The sequence below is a fragment of the Trematomus bernacchii genome, unplaced genomic scaffold (assembly GCF_902827165.1).
Source record: "Trematomus bernacchii unplaced genomic scaffold, fTreBer1.1, whole genome shotgun sequence".
Classification (NCBI taxonomy): Eukaryota; Metazoa; Chordata; class Actinopteri; order Perciformes; family Nototheniidae; genus Trematomus; species Trematomus bernacchii.
In genome coordinates this window covers 22216459-22230538 of record NW_022987973.1, presented here as the reverse complement: position 1 = coordinate 22230538, position 14080 = coordinate 22216459, and the positions used below count along the sequence as shown (strand labels likewise).

The following is a 14080-nucleotide window of genomic DNA, read 5'->3' as shown; positions in this document are numbered from 1 at the left end:
ATGATTAATTGAGGATCCAGTGGTAATTGTCAGTCTTAAGTGACTAAATACCAAACACCTACCACCTAATATATCTGTTCCTATTTACCATTGACATGTTTTTGTGTTTTTCAAACCAATGTCCCATCATCTGTTCCTCAGGGTCGATGGGAGAGTCAGCAGGATATCTTCATGCCTTCTCAGTTTCACCGCACCCTCCCACGGCCCGCCTCCTCCCCCTCCACCTACTCCACCTCTCCTTCTTCGTCCCAGTCTCCCTTCGGTATGTCACCCCCACAGAACCAGGAGCCGGAGCAAGGTAAACCCCCTCTCTTTACCCCCATCACTGCTCCTTTCTTCTTTTCTCTACCATACATTCCTCATCACTTTTCCTCCATATTGCTATATTTCATCGTCCTTTCATTCTTCTTTCTGGGTTCATCATTTCTACTATATACTCATATCTAAATGACTTAGCTCTGATGTCGAAGACGAATATGTAAAAATCTGCCATCAAATATTATTATTATTATATATAAATATATTTTGATTATCCTCCACGTTCCCTAGTCTTTTAACCAACTTTAATGTTTATTCATTTTCAGAATTTTAACTATTTTAATACCAGTTTATTTAAAAAATGCCACTGGTGTTCACAATAAATTATTTTCTGTATAACAAATACTACGTTTTTTTCTACGTCTAGGATATGTTAATAATTAGCAACCAGAGATTTTGATGTATTTCTGTGCAGTAAAACAGGAAGCTTGGAACCACATTGAGCCACATTTCCTTTTGAAAAAAGTAATTGGTACAATTTGGAATCCAGGGCTCTAGATTGAAAGCCTGATGTGATAGAATACATTATTTACTGGTTTTCAATATTTGCATTTAAACAGACAAAAAGCTAAATTCCCTACACAACCTAATGTGTCGTTGGTTACCTAACAAACTACGTCTCCGCTCTGTTCCCTTTGTTTACCAGCGACAGTGATGCGTAATGTCTCTAGTTCCTACCTGCTCCTTTTAGTGTTGCTTACATCCATTTCTGTAACATTCTTTGTCTAACGCATTCTTCTCTCTCAAATTCATTAACAAAGCATTTCAGCATAATCAATGTGAACATTTCTCTGTGCCATAGTGATTTCATGTCAGTGTCAGAAATCACGTTTCTCTGCTGTGCTTTAGGTTAATTCCGTTCTGAAAATGAACAGAATTCATATTTTCTTTTAGTCATTTCTGTTCCATAGTCCAGTGATTAGGATGTTTGTAATCTTGTTTTGATGACTCAATCAACCGTCTGCGTGTTTTACGGCCGGCTGATGTCTTCTCCTGTCAGTCTGTCACTGTTGGGGTTTTTGCCATTTCCTGGACTCGCTTTCAACTTTCTGTCTTAATCTTTCACACCTCCTCTACCTCCCACACCTGCTCCTCGCTTCCTTCCTCTCCTATCCTCTCCTCCTCTCTCACCTCCTCACCCCCCTCCCCCAGGTCGTTCAGGACTTGCTGCCTCTTATCTTTCAGTTAAGGCGCTGGTTCCTCAGATGCCCAAACTGCTCAAGTCTCTGTTTCCAGCGCGGGACGAAAAGAAGGATCTGAGACCCTCGCCACACAGCCAGCAGGTGAGCAGAGACGCTGAAGTAGAGCTCCCCCAGGACTTATGTAGCTGTGTGCGAGGTGGAACCAGGGTGCCATTCATGTAGCCTTGCTGGAGAAATAAATATGAAATACAGGTTGCATACAAGTGTTCCTGTCATGACCTGGTGTGTTGTTACTCAGCAGCATGTCCCTCGCATCGTGACATCAGGAGGGGACGAAAATCGACTCAAGGCTGAGACGGTGAGATAATGCCCCGGTCTGCTTTCCCCTCTGTTGTTTGTTGTTTATTTAAAATTTGAAGTGCATTTGTTATCTGATCTTTGTCCGTGGATATCCGCTGCAGTTTTCTTCAATCGTACAACATATTCCAGCTGCACAATGTAGACCCCGTTTGAAATCTGAGCTCACTCTGGAAATGAAAGTGCCTACTGTTATTTATTTGTTCTCAACATAATTGTTAGGGGACTGACGGGAGATGGTCAGGCAGCCGAGGCTCAGATCATTGTGAAATGTTGTCCAGTGTTTGCTAAGCTTCAGAAACAATAGATGTTACCCTTACAGAATGAATCCAATTATTTCTTTTTGATAGGCCATTTCCTAGTAAAAACCCTCGTCTTCTTCTGCTCTCCCAGTTTCTACTAGTATTCATTGGGTCAGACAGTTTATATTGATTTTGTCAAGTGACCTTGATGAGTCAACCGCCTGAGTTTTTAACTCAGTCCATTTTAATCTGATCTTATTTAAAAAAAAAAACATCAACGGAGATAACCCAAGTAGCATCATTATGACATCACTAGGACATTTTCTTCAGCTCCCCTCAACCTTCCACATTTTGTATGTAAAAAACATTAGCAGACGATCCATTTGACTAATGCTGCACATGACAGACCCTCATCCTTCTAGCACCTGATTGGTCCAAAGGAAGACTGTAACCATTTTCCAGTCGTTGATTATTTTACTGATTATTGTTTTGTTGTTTTGCCTTGCATGCTCTCGTCTGTCCCCCTGTTCCTGTGGCAACCGTTGGTTTCCTGTAGCCTGCTATTCTGCGACCCGCAACCAAAGACCGACGGGCAGAGTTCCCAGAAGTCCCTCCTCTTCCTCTGCATGACCCGCATGACATCACCCCCCTCAGCCCCCTCAGCCAGTCGTCGAGCGGCTACTTCTCCAGTAGTGTTTCTACGGTTACCCTGTCTGACGTCCTCCAGCCCTCCTCCTCGTCCTCCTCCCTCCTGGCTGCTGACACTACGTTACCCACAAACCCCCAGACGCAGGGTGCTGACAGGAACGATGTTGTAACCTCTCCTTCTCAGTGTGGCGCCAAGATGGCTGTCGTCGCTCCACCCACTTCCCACAGCTCAGCCAATCACAACAACGTCTCCTCAGAAAACTCTGTCTCCGAACACAAGCTGGTCAACTCAGGAGGAGGAGGAGGGGGGGAAGGCTTTGAGAGGCTGGAGATCTTTGTGGACGATGAAGAGCGTAGCAATAATGACGTACTGCCTGATTGGCTGTCAGAGGGAGCGTTTGTTACAGTAGGAAGCAATAAGGCCGGGACAGTACGCTACGTGGGAGTGACGCAGTTTGCTGATGGAGTGTGGGTGGGGGTGGAGCTGGACACCCCTGTAGGTAGGTACACTATTAAAGGGTACATTTACCCAAATGACACAAATACATGAAAAATGACTCGAGTATTAAAGCTTAATTAATAACGTTGACTTAATCAACTTTTTAATGCTTTGCAGCTTTCTCTGTGTTTATTTATTGAAAAATGTATTGTCAAAATTCACAATGTGTTTTGTTCAATTATAAAATATTCTTCTCTAATCCATCTAGCCTTCCAAAAACAGTTTGTCCAACACAAAGATAATTACAGTTGTACTAACGGGACATTCAAACGGCACCATAAATTACATTTATACAACCTCAATAAGAAACAAATATATATTTCTAGGGTGATGACGTCATTAAAAAAACTTCATAATAAGGACAAAATAAAAAGACTGTATACAATTCTACACTATGGTTTTGTAATAGTCAAAACTTCTTTGTTAATGTTGAGGCTAGCTGAGACTTGATTGGCTCCTCTGCCAAAGCCCTGCCTTTGGTTGGTGGAGCTGACTACAGCTTAATGCTAAATGATTTCCAGTGCTGACCTTTGTTTCTTCCCTACAGGTAAAAATGACGGTTCAGTGGGAGGTCATCGGTACTTCCTGTGTAAACCGGGGTACGGGGTGCTGGTCCGCCCGGACCGCCTGTCCTGCCGCGACCGGACCAGCCGGCGTACGGGAGACTTCCCCGCCCCCCCCCACGTCCCCGTCTTACGAGGAGAAGCCATTGTTGCGCGGCGGGGGGAGAACCGCAAGTCCTGGAGCAGTTGAGACAGGGAGGGTGGGATGAACCCCCCACAGCCCTCCTCTTCCTCCTCTTCTCCCAGCTATGCAACAGGCTCACAGTAACATACTGCCTACCCTCCTTTAGATTGAAACTACATCCATTCACAGGTAATGGGTGGAACTAGAATAAAGACAATGCAGTAAGTGGACGAAAGACTATGCAGAGAATATAGAAGTCCGTGGAAGGACTATTTACCTTATGGGGAGATAATTCTCAATGAACAGCGGTCAATGGGAAGACTGCTGAGAGTGAATGGAGGTCAGAGCAGACTTTGTCCTAATTTGGAGTGTCGGAGCTCTGCGGGGGGGGGAAATGTGGCGCTGCAGCCTGGAGGATGTGCTGCAGAATTTCTCTGAGCTAATATACAGGGATGCAAATGGGTCACATTTTAGGAAGGAATCACCTTTTTTGATAAAAAAAAAGACATCTGAGAATATTTTTTTAACTTTTTGAGTGCAAAAAAAGACAATTTTAGATTAAAAAGCAGTCATCTTTTCCAGTTGGTTCCATAATAAATTATTTCTCGTGGTCATAGCTACTAGAAAATACTATTCAGCCTAACAACCAAATTCTAAAACAGAGAATATTTAATGGCCATTTTTGGCATTTTTTATCCTCCCTACACACTCAAAATAATGTGTTTTGGGATTAGTAAACCAAAATAGACCAAATCTGATTTTAAATTATGTTTTAAATTCAAATACGTCAAAGTGACATACAGCTCACACTAAGGCAGTCGGACTGTGTGACAAAGTGTTTGCATCCCTAGATAAGATGTCTCCCCCTAGTCATCCTGAGACTCCATGTCCCAGAATCCCCTGCTCCAGCTGCCACTCCGCTGAACTCTCTACAGACTCATTGTTTGAGCCTCGTCTCCTCCTCCTCCTCCTGGACTCCCTTTTCTTTTGAAGATAGATCCTCCCAGAATGTGCCTTCACCATGGCTTGGTTTGCATTGCTTTTATTTCTGTGTATTTAATTTGAATTCTTTGTGTTTTAAAGAGAATGCCTTTTGCTAAGTGTGAGGTGATCTCAGGGACTGCAGAGGGGAAAGGACATGGAGGGTGTGTGTGTGTGTGTGTGTGTGTGGTTGTAAATGTTGTACAGTGTTGCCCTGTGTGCACAAATAATTGTTGTAGTCATAGTTGAACATTCTACGTGTAAAGCAGGAAAAGGTGTGTCCTTGTTGGACAAAGCCACTATGGGAGCAAGTTGTTTGTAGTGAGAGGCTTTAAAAGTCGTTTTTGCACTGGAGACGTCGGAGAAGAAGCATCGGTATGTCAGCAGAACGTGTGTGGTGCTGTTAGAGAGAGGTAGAAGAGTGTAGACAGATTCCTCTAGCAACATGAAATTAGAGTATATCTCCATGAGGGGCATAGTGGACGTCTGTTCTTGAAGGAAAATGTGCTGGTTGTCCTCAGTGTCTGACATTTAGACGCTAAGGGGCGTTGTAGCACTCTGGTGTTGTTGGGGGGGGGGGGGGGAATAGGCATGTGCATGTGTCGAGGAAAAGAAAGTGAGAAGGACACGCAGAAGCTCAGCTGGGTATTTACCGCTTGTGAAGAGAATTGATTTGCTTCTATGCATTTGATCAGTTTGAAAGATTCTAGTTTTTATCTTTTAGGGATTCTGACACAACTGGGAGCTTCACAGGTTAAAGCAGTTCTGACTGATTTAACATTCCTGGCACATCTGCCGTGGAAAATGCAAGGTGATGTGGCAGACAAATTAGTTTTCACATTCCAGAGGGACGTTTTACATTTTACACAGACCTTATCCTTTGTGTATTCATTGTGGAGGAGCATTAGCAGTACAGCACTGGATCAGGCTTTATGAATACCATCGATTCATGAAGAATGCAGACAGAATACTCATGTTCTACCAATGCTTCTCCACCAGTCACTAATGGGACACATTCAGTTTAGTTTACTCATCATAGGGAGTACTACTCGGCGTGCGAACAGTCTTCTGTAGTCCTTAACGCCCGGGCAACAGTCTGTCATAATTAACATTCATATATATTCAAATGACCAATGGCGTTTTTATTAATCCAAGACAGGAAATGGATAAAAAGCACTCATTTTACAAATCTAATACATTAAAAGCTGATTATTATTATTATGACATTATGGTGTGCAACACTGTCCTGCTAACAGGTCAGAATAAAAGTATTACAGTATGAAAGGATTTTGTTCACGAGGGCTTTTATTTTGAAACCAACACAGGAAGTGCTATGGTCAAAAATTATTATTTTCATGTCTGACATTTTCTACAGATATAGACATTAACACTGTAGTGCTGGCAATATACGGTAACAATGACATGTCCCTAAAGCCGAGCAGAGAGAAAAAGGAAGTTCCGGTCCCTGATGATGTCATAGAGGAGAACCCCTTTCACAAAGTGCAGTAAGGTCTGTGTAAAGTGTTTAGTTTGAGTCGTCCTCAGTTGGATCGATGCTTTCTCACCAAGTGAGAAATAGGCATGTAGGTTGATGGAAAAACAATATATCACTATCACTAATAAGTTCATATCCTGATGATGACAAACATGAATATGCTATTATATCCTGTTACTATAGTGACATTAAGTTAATCTATGTATACTATAGGAGTCTATTTAGATTTCTGATGCAATGATACATCTGAATACTTTATCTGGAAAACCACGTAAATGGTGTGTCCGGACATTATCATCTTTATGGATACATTATGTTTTTCCATTCCTTTTTATCATGCGTCTTCTAATCTCGAGAGGCCTGAATTTACTATTTATATTTCTTTTACAGATGCATTTATCGCATGAAATAGATAAAGCCTTTTTCTTTTCTTTTTTAATATTGCACAAATGATTCCATGAATAATTGCTGCTATTAGCATTGTATATCTTCCTGTAAATGAATCCGCTGATTTATGGACACTCTGTATCTCTTACTGTAGATTGGAAATCAGTCGTTTGTTTAAAAAAATAATAATTGCAGACCTGGAAAACTAAAGTGGTTCAATGGCCAATATATATGTTTTAATATGAAGTAGTAAAGTTCCTAAAAACGAGGCACTTTGTCATGGAAGCCTTGAAGAAGATGTGGGGGTAAAAGATGGAATATTTTCTGGGTGAGAAAGACAGAAATATAATATGGAAGTATGAGACAAAATACATCAGTCTAGTTATAATGTATTTATTATCTGGCCTTATAGCATGGGACCTTCTGATTGGTCGGTCGGTTACTATGGGTGGCTGTCTCGTATGTGATTGGTTGGCAGGTTGTAAAGGTTGGAATCCTGTTTGTTTTTAAATATTGTGGTTCAAAACAGTTATGTGGTAATGAAGGAAGCAGGGAGTAAAGTGTTGTTGTGTACTCTGTGTGTGTGCTTGTGTGTGAATGTTGGACCCGGCTTTGACTCGGTTGTGTTTGCGAGTTCTTGCCAAGATGGGAAATGACCAGCAGCTGCCACTTTACTTACTAAAGATAACGTTAAAGTTCCTGCCGTCTTTCCCGTCCTGGCCTGGCTCTGTTTTAGGGGTTTGAGATCACTTCAGGCTTCTGGGCATCCCTCTGGGCATCCCTCTGGGAGTCCCTCTGGGTGTCCCTCTGGGTGTCCCTCTGGGTGTCCCTCTGGGTGTCCCTCTGGGTGTCCCTCTGGGCGTCCCTCTGGGTGTCCCTGTGTGTTATCGTGCCTCAGAAACCACGTGTCCATGACTTATTTCATATCGTTCATTTTGCACAAAGTCTCCAGAACGGGAATCGAAAGAGTTCATTTCTGGAATGCTTCTAAACATAGGAAAAAATACAACCTGATTTTATTTAATGATTCTCACGTTACCTTTTTTTTCTTCTTTAAATTATACTGAAAATGTTTAATTTGTTATTCATTTCATATTCTCCATCTGTCAATCACTGCTCAACTAACTTTCAAGTAAAATGATTGGTTTAGGGCTGTACCAAATGTCTAAAAATGTCATTCTTAACGACAGACATTGAATTATAAATCAACATTTATTTTGCACGTCTATACATTTGGTTCAAAGCTAGTGTTTCTGTAGATAAAGATTGGGATAAACAAATATTATTAGTGTTATATAAACTCATATTTCTTGTTTATTTTTCCAAAATATCTCATTTTCACCATGATGGATGAAAGATGTGCTCTCTTGCTTTCCATTCACAAAGGGAGGCACACAGTGACAAGTACTATTCATTAAAGGAAGTTGTTTAAATAAATAAAAATACACATTTTATCCGACAACTCACTAAATAAAAATTGGAAAAAACCTTTTGGCAAGATTTATTTATTTATTTTTATATTTTATATTATATATAATGTTAAAAAAAAACATTTGGTACAGCCCTAAATGAAATTGGGATCTATTGTTTTACATGACACAAATCATGCATCCTTAATACATGACTTTATCAGATGAGGCTAACATAGATACATGTAGCTGATGGGCTGCCTGCCATTTCAATAAGGAACTGTAAAAAGAGAAAAGTAGCATTATAATAAATAGTAATAACTGTTTTTCTCAGAATGGATTTAATGTTGTTTATCTCCGTGTTCTCCATCTCGCTGTGGAGATCAGAGCAAAGCCAGCAGTGTTATTCCTGTGACTGTATCAACCAGAAGAACCATGATAACTGTTTCAATTTGTGTGTCCAACATATTCAAACTGATCTGTATCAATCTTCAGACGGCTTTTTTTTGTTTTTCTTCTTGTCTTAAGTGCTTTTATTTGTCTCAAAATGGTCCCATATCTGTGTTGCATTTGTGGGATAGCCCTGCCTCAATGTGGCCTTCAACCTGGAGCCAGGCTGCTGTTTTTAGCAGGAACAATCCCATAATCCCTAACTAAACACATCACTGCTGTACTATAAAACTCAAATGTGTACCGTGATATTATTTAACAGGATCATTAAAAAAAAAAGTCCTTTCTTTTTAGAGAAAAATTGGGATGCTGTAAGTGATTTTGGAACAAGATTTTCACTCCTGTATTACTGACTGCCTCACAGGTCATTGTGATGCCTCCTTGGTGAGAAAAGACCCAGACTTCCACACAGGGAATTTTATAAACCACCATTAAATTATAAAAAATGACCACCACCACCACCACTGCCCTACAGCTTCTTTCTACCAGGGAGTTTACGCCACATGATCTGAGGTGGTGTTTTGTATTTTCCGGGCACTACAATACATTTTCCTGCCTCGGTAGTGAGTGGTCACCTTTTTTTTACTACCTCCTCTTCAACAAATTCTGCCAACATCTTCTTCCCTGAGGCCTTTTTAGCTGCATCAAGTTCAATTTGTGCATATTCTAAAATATTAGAATAAACCGAGCAATAGGCGATGCAATGCGGCCTCGTTGCGAGTTTGGTTTTTCTGCAGTTTTAAAGGAAAGAGATTCAGAACTTCTCTTGGTGCATTTTAAAGGCAGTTGGTATCAATGCAGTGTTGCATTAAAATGTGCTCGATACCAGCGGCCATATTGAAGGGAGCTGTGTAATAATGGAAGCCCTTTGACCTTTCACACATTCAGCTAACGGAAAGTTAGAATAATAAAAATGAGATTTATGTCAAAAACAGTATTATTATATGACGGTAATAATGATTCTCACTTGTCTGTTGATCCTGTGGCACGGGTTTGCCTTCATGTGTTTGTGTGTGCACCATCAGAGTGGTTGTTCTGTGTATATGTATATATGCGCATATTAAGACTTATATAAAAAGAAAAATCTCAGCACAAGTTTGGGTTTTGATTAATTTAATTGTTTTATGTAATTCTATGCTGCAATCCAAAGAATAAAAATGTATTATAATACATTTATAATTTTTTTTTTTTATCATCTGAACAGTAATCTGGTAAGAAAAAATAAAAAAGCAAGATTTAAAGAGTATTTGTTCTTTATTTCTACCAAGTGTTCATAGCACTTTTTTGATTTATTTTCATATTAAACTAGGCCTATACATATTTACATATTTCTTAAAATAATTTGTTATTGTGCATACAGTACTATGTTATTTATAATTAACAATAATTTAATTTAAAAAATAATAATAATTACGAATTTGTATGACGTGATAATTTTTTTCATGCTATAATCGGTATTTTAACGACAAATATTATAGCATACTGTTCTTGAATTACCTTACTATAGGAATTAATTACATTTTACGGTATACTAAGACTTTTTTGATTCCAAGTTCTGCCATTTGTTTTTCAAACTATAATTTTTAACTGTGAATATATAAAATGTTTGAGAAGAAAAACAAAAATGAACTTCAACCGGATCTAAAATAGATAGACTTTAACTGCTACACACCATCAGACAGACAAGAAAAACAGACACACTGCTTTGACTCAGATCACTTTTTATTCCCTTGTAAATAGAATATCAATAAAAACACACCTTAAAAATAACAAATAAGGTATATCCAACAGATGAAAAAGTAACAAAAGGCATATGTAGATTTTCTACATCGCAATTACAGAACAGTCTACCGTCCAAAAAAGGCACTAAATCTTGAAATAGAAAAGAACCCGGGGATACAAATCAAAGTGACACAACAAACGTCCTGCTGAGGTCTGACAGTTTCATTCTGTACACTTATTGAATTGTTTATTGCAAAATGAAATGGAAACCCCTCTTTAGGTTTTCTTCTTTTACATTGTAATCAAGTTATATTGACAGTCATTAGCTGATTAAAGAACATTAAGACTGGAACATCTACATTATATGTTGAATGATTTCCACCAAGTCAATCCCGGGGGTCGGATCTGAAATATCAGTCAGCTTGTCCTTTCAAAAGAAAACGGTACAGCAAGGCAACTGAAGGCTCTAAAAACATACAACAGTACTGTAAGAAACAAAGTGCATCAGCAGCCTGAATCTAACTGGAAGAGCATATGCTTTCTAAACCGTTTAAGGAAGGAACAAAGGTTTCTATTTCATGATAGGTTTTTTTATTCTTTATATAATCAACTACAATTGAGTCACTTTCAAAAATTAAAGTACAGAGCCAATTTAGGGTCAAAAACTGAAAGCCAAATGAAATGAAGTCCAGACACAAAGACCAGATATTAGGAATGACACGTGGAAATGATAAACAAAAAGGGATTACTTATTTTGTTGTTTTTTTGGTCTTATTTCAATTCTCTGCTGTTTTTCATTTCTTCTTCCTTTCATATTTTTGGCTCTAAAATGACACTTTTAACCTCTATTTCATTTCACATCAGTTTGCTGTTTCAGAACGGCAAAGCACAACTTAATGAGAGGACCACGAAGGCAGCACCTGACATGATTTCAAATCCTGAAATAATCTCATAACAGCACGTTGTCTACAAGGAACCCACGGATCCACGTCAGAAGGCTTCTGCTTGGCAGATTTCAAAGACAATACAAACTATTTCTAATTTGGCATGACAAATGAAAACAGGACAGAAAGCTCTGCCACTGATTTATGATGTTTCACAAACGCTTAAAGCAAAAGACAGCTGAGCTGCCGTACAATAAACACACATTCCACCAAACAATTTGAATCTCTTAATCTGAACTCATCAGATAAAGAGAAGTCTACCAGGATGAGAGGACATTTTCTATATCTATATGTTGAAGCTTATGAATTATACTTTTGTTTTCTGGAGTGGGTTTTCCCTGTTTTCAAACGTTCTATTTATTGGCTCGAGTTCAAGAAGGACTTTCCCTTTTTCTTCAGCCGGGTCACAGTTAGTCTCCTCTGAAAATCAGCTCTACAGTCTAAACGTTCACATTGGAGCAGCTGTGGAGGAACCTTGAGGGGGGGGGGGAGTTAGCTTATAGCTGAGCGGGGTAACGTGAGGTATTTGGGTCGAGTTTTTAACTCTCAACTAGTAGCTTAGCCTAAAAAAGCACCAGGTGATGAAAGGAAGCGGTCTGCTGTTACTGCATTGGCTCTGATAAAGTGAAAGATGTACAGCCATTGTGGAAGTCCTTATCATGCACCAAATCATTAAGGCACTTCAACTTAAAAACATACGGTACATGTCATGTGTTGACTTACAGGAAATATTCTAGATCACCTAATAACTGACCTGCTAAATGCAAGTATTATTTACTTATTTACGGGTGAGGAATGTTAATATGTCACAATACAGAGTAAGGTATAAGCTAACTACACTTACACAAACAATAAGAGGCCCGTGTCACTGACATAGTCTGATAGAATTATTAACATAGGCATACTCTTTAAAATATCAGCTACTTTAATTGGACGTTAACTTTCGGTATTGTAAAAATGCAGTTTCCAATAAGAACCTGATTAATTAAACCTCCCCTAATCATATTTTGCCTCTTTTAGCACTTTGTTTTGGTATTCAAACCCCCAAATTCCACACTCATTAAAACTTCAGTAAACCTGCTGTATGCTTCCTACCCGGCAGCTAACAGCAGGCTAACTGTTAGCAGCTAACAGCAGGCTAACTGTTAGCAGCTAACAGCAGGCTAACTGTTAGCAGCTAACAGCAGGCTAACTGTTAGCAGCTAACAGCAGGCTAACTGTTAGCAGCTAGCAGGTGAATGTAGTGGAGTGTTGAGCAGCTAAAGAGCCAGCTTCCTTGGGTTGGTGAAAGCCAAAACAGGGCTAAAAGGAAAGTCAATATTAGATTTAAAGTCAATATTATAGTTTTGACTAAGAGGATAATATTTCAACAACACTATTTAAAAAGTAAATATGTAAAAGATATAGTGCATACTTTAGTTGGAAGTTTTGAAATTATCTCTTTGAATTTAAAATATGGATCAGATATGTTGAGTATTTTAAATTGGAATTATAATTCCATATTTAGTTGTATTTTGAATTTCGTGCTGAATGTTTCAATGGTGCTGACCACTCAAAATGCTGCTAAAAGTTTAATTTAAAAGAAGTATTGGATAACTGAGTTATGTTGTTGCCATTTGTATTTATCCTATAGAATATAATATTTGTTTCAGTGTGAGAATTGTGTTTTCTAGATGCTGAGGTTAAGCAACATTTTATTTATTTATATATTACTAAAAAGCGTATTTTCTTAAGAATAAAAAAAAAAGCCGGTATCAGATTAGTATTGGTATGCGACATCAAAAGTTATATCAAGCAGAACCTGACTTTTTATAATTCTGTGTATGGATGCAGACGAAGAAAAAATGCAGACGAAGAATTCTACAATGGCTGTACTGTGATAAATAATTCTTGACTATTTTTTTTTAAAAACACTTATTTCTGTGTTTGTTTCAAGAGAATCCCTCTCTAAAATGTGAACGATAAGCTTTAATTTCTCCTCCTACTCTCTCTCTCCTCCGTCATTAATTCATACTGATCACTCTCAGCACCATGATATTGATCCAATAAAGTGTCATTTCAAATGAAAATACAATTCAAAACATGACAGTATGTGTTTAAAACACATGGCATATCCAGCTAAACACAGATATACCTTCACAAATTAAAAAGGAAATGCATTTTCCTTGCAATAATTTGACACATCTGATGCATCTTTGATAAGCACACTATCTGTAATACACAGCTCCATCCATCACACACACTCAGAAAACACACACAATTCAAACGTAATACTTTGGCTAATGCTTCACTCGCCTCTCACCAACATGAAAGACTGACTGAAGCTAATATGTCATTATACTGTAAATAGAAATGGATCAGGATAAATATATATATATACCCCAGTTGATATGATATACTGTATATATATATATATATATACTTATGAGTGTGTGCACGTACATACATGTGTACTTTATGTATGTATTCACTTGAATCTGTAGTAATACCTCCCAACGGACTGATCTGGTAGAGATCGTCTCACAGTGATCAGCCATCTGGGTTTATAGTTTCACACTAAACACAGTTTTAGCTACCATCAACGTTTATGTGTTGAGGAACTTTTTTTTTAAATGATTTGTTATTAATGTAGAAGCAAAGAGAGGCCTTAAGAAAGTCAGGACTAATAAGATCAAATTCTAATTGCAAAATCTGATCTCAGAATCGGACGCAGAACGCACATTCTGGTATTTTACGGCGTCCCGCATGTGACATACTTTGCACTGCGATATAATACTTGTTTACAGAACAGTAGATCTG

General features: G+C 38.7%; 1 protein-coding gene across 1 annotated transcript in view; it reads left to right on the top strand.

Annotated features, from left to right (window-relative positions):
* kif13ba (kinesin family member 13Ba) overlaps positions 1-9348 on the top strand; it is a 54479-nt gene extending 45131 nt beyond the window's left edge. The window contains 5 exon segments of the mRNA XM_034116768.1: positions 142-298; positions 1471-1601; positions 1759-1818; positions 2616-3207; positions 3754-9348. Coding sequence (XP_033972659.1) covers positions 142-298; positions 1471-1601; positions 1759-1818; positions 2616-3207; positions 3754-3959 — 1146 coding nt within the window. The 3' untranslated portion in view covers positions 3960-9348.
* The last annotated feature ends 4732 nt before the right edge of the window (positions 9349-14080 follow it).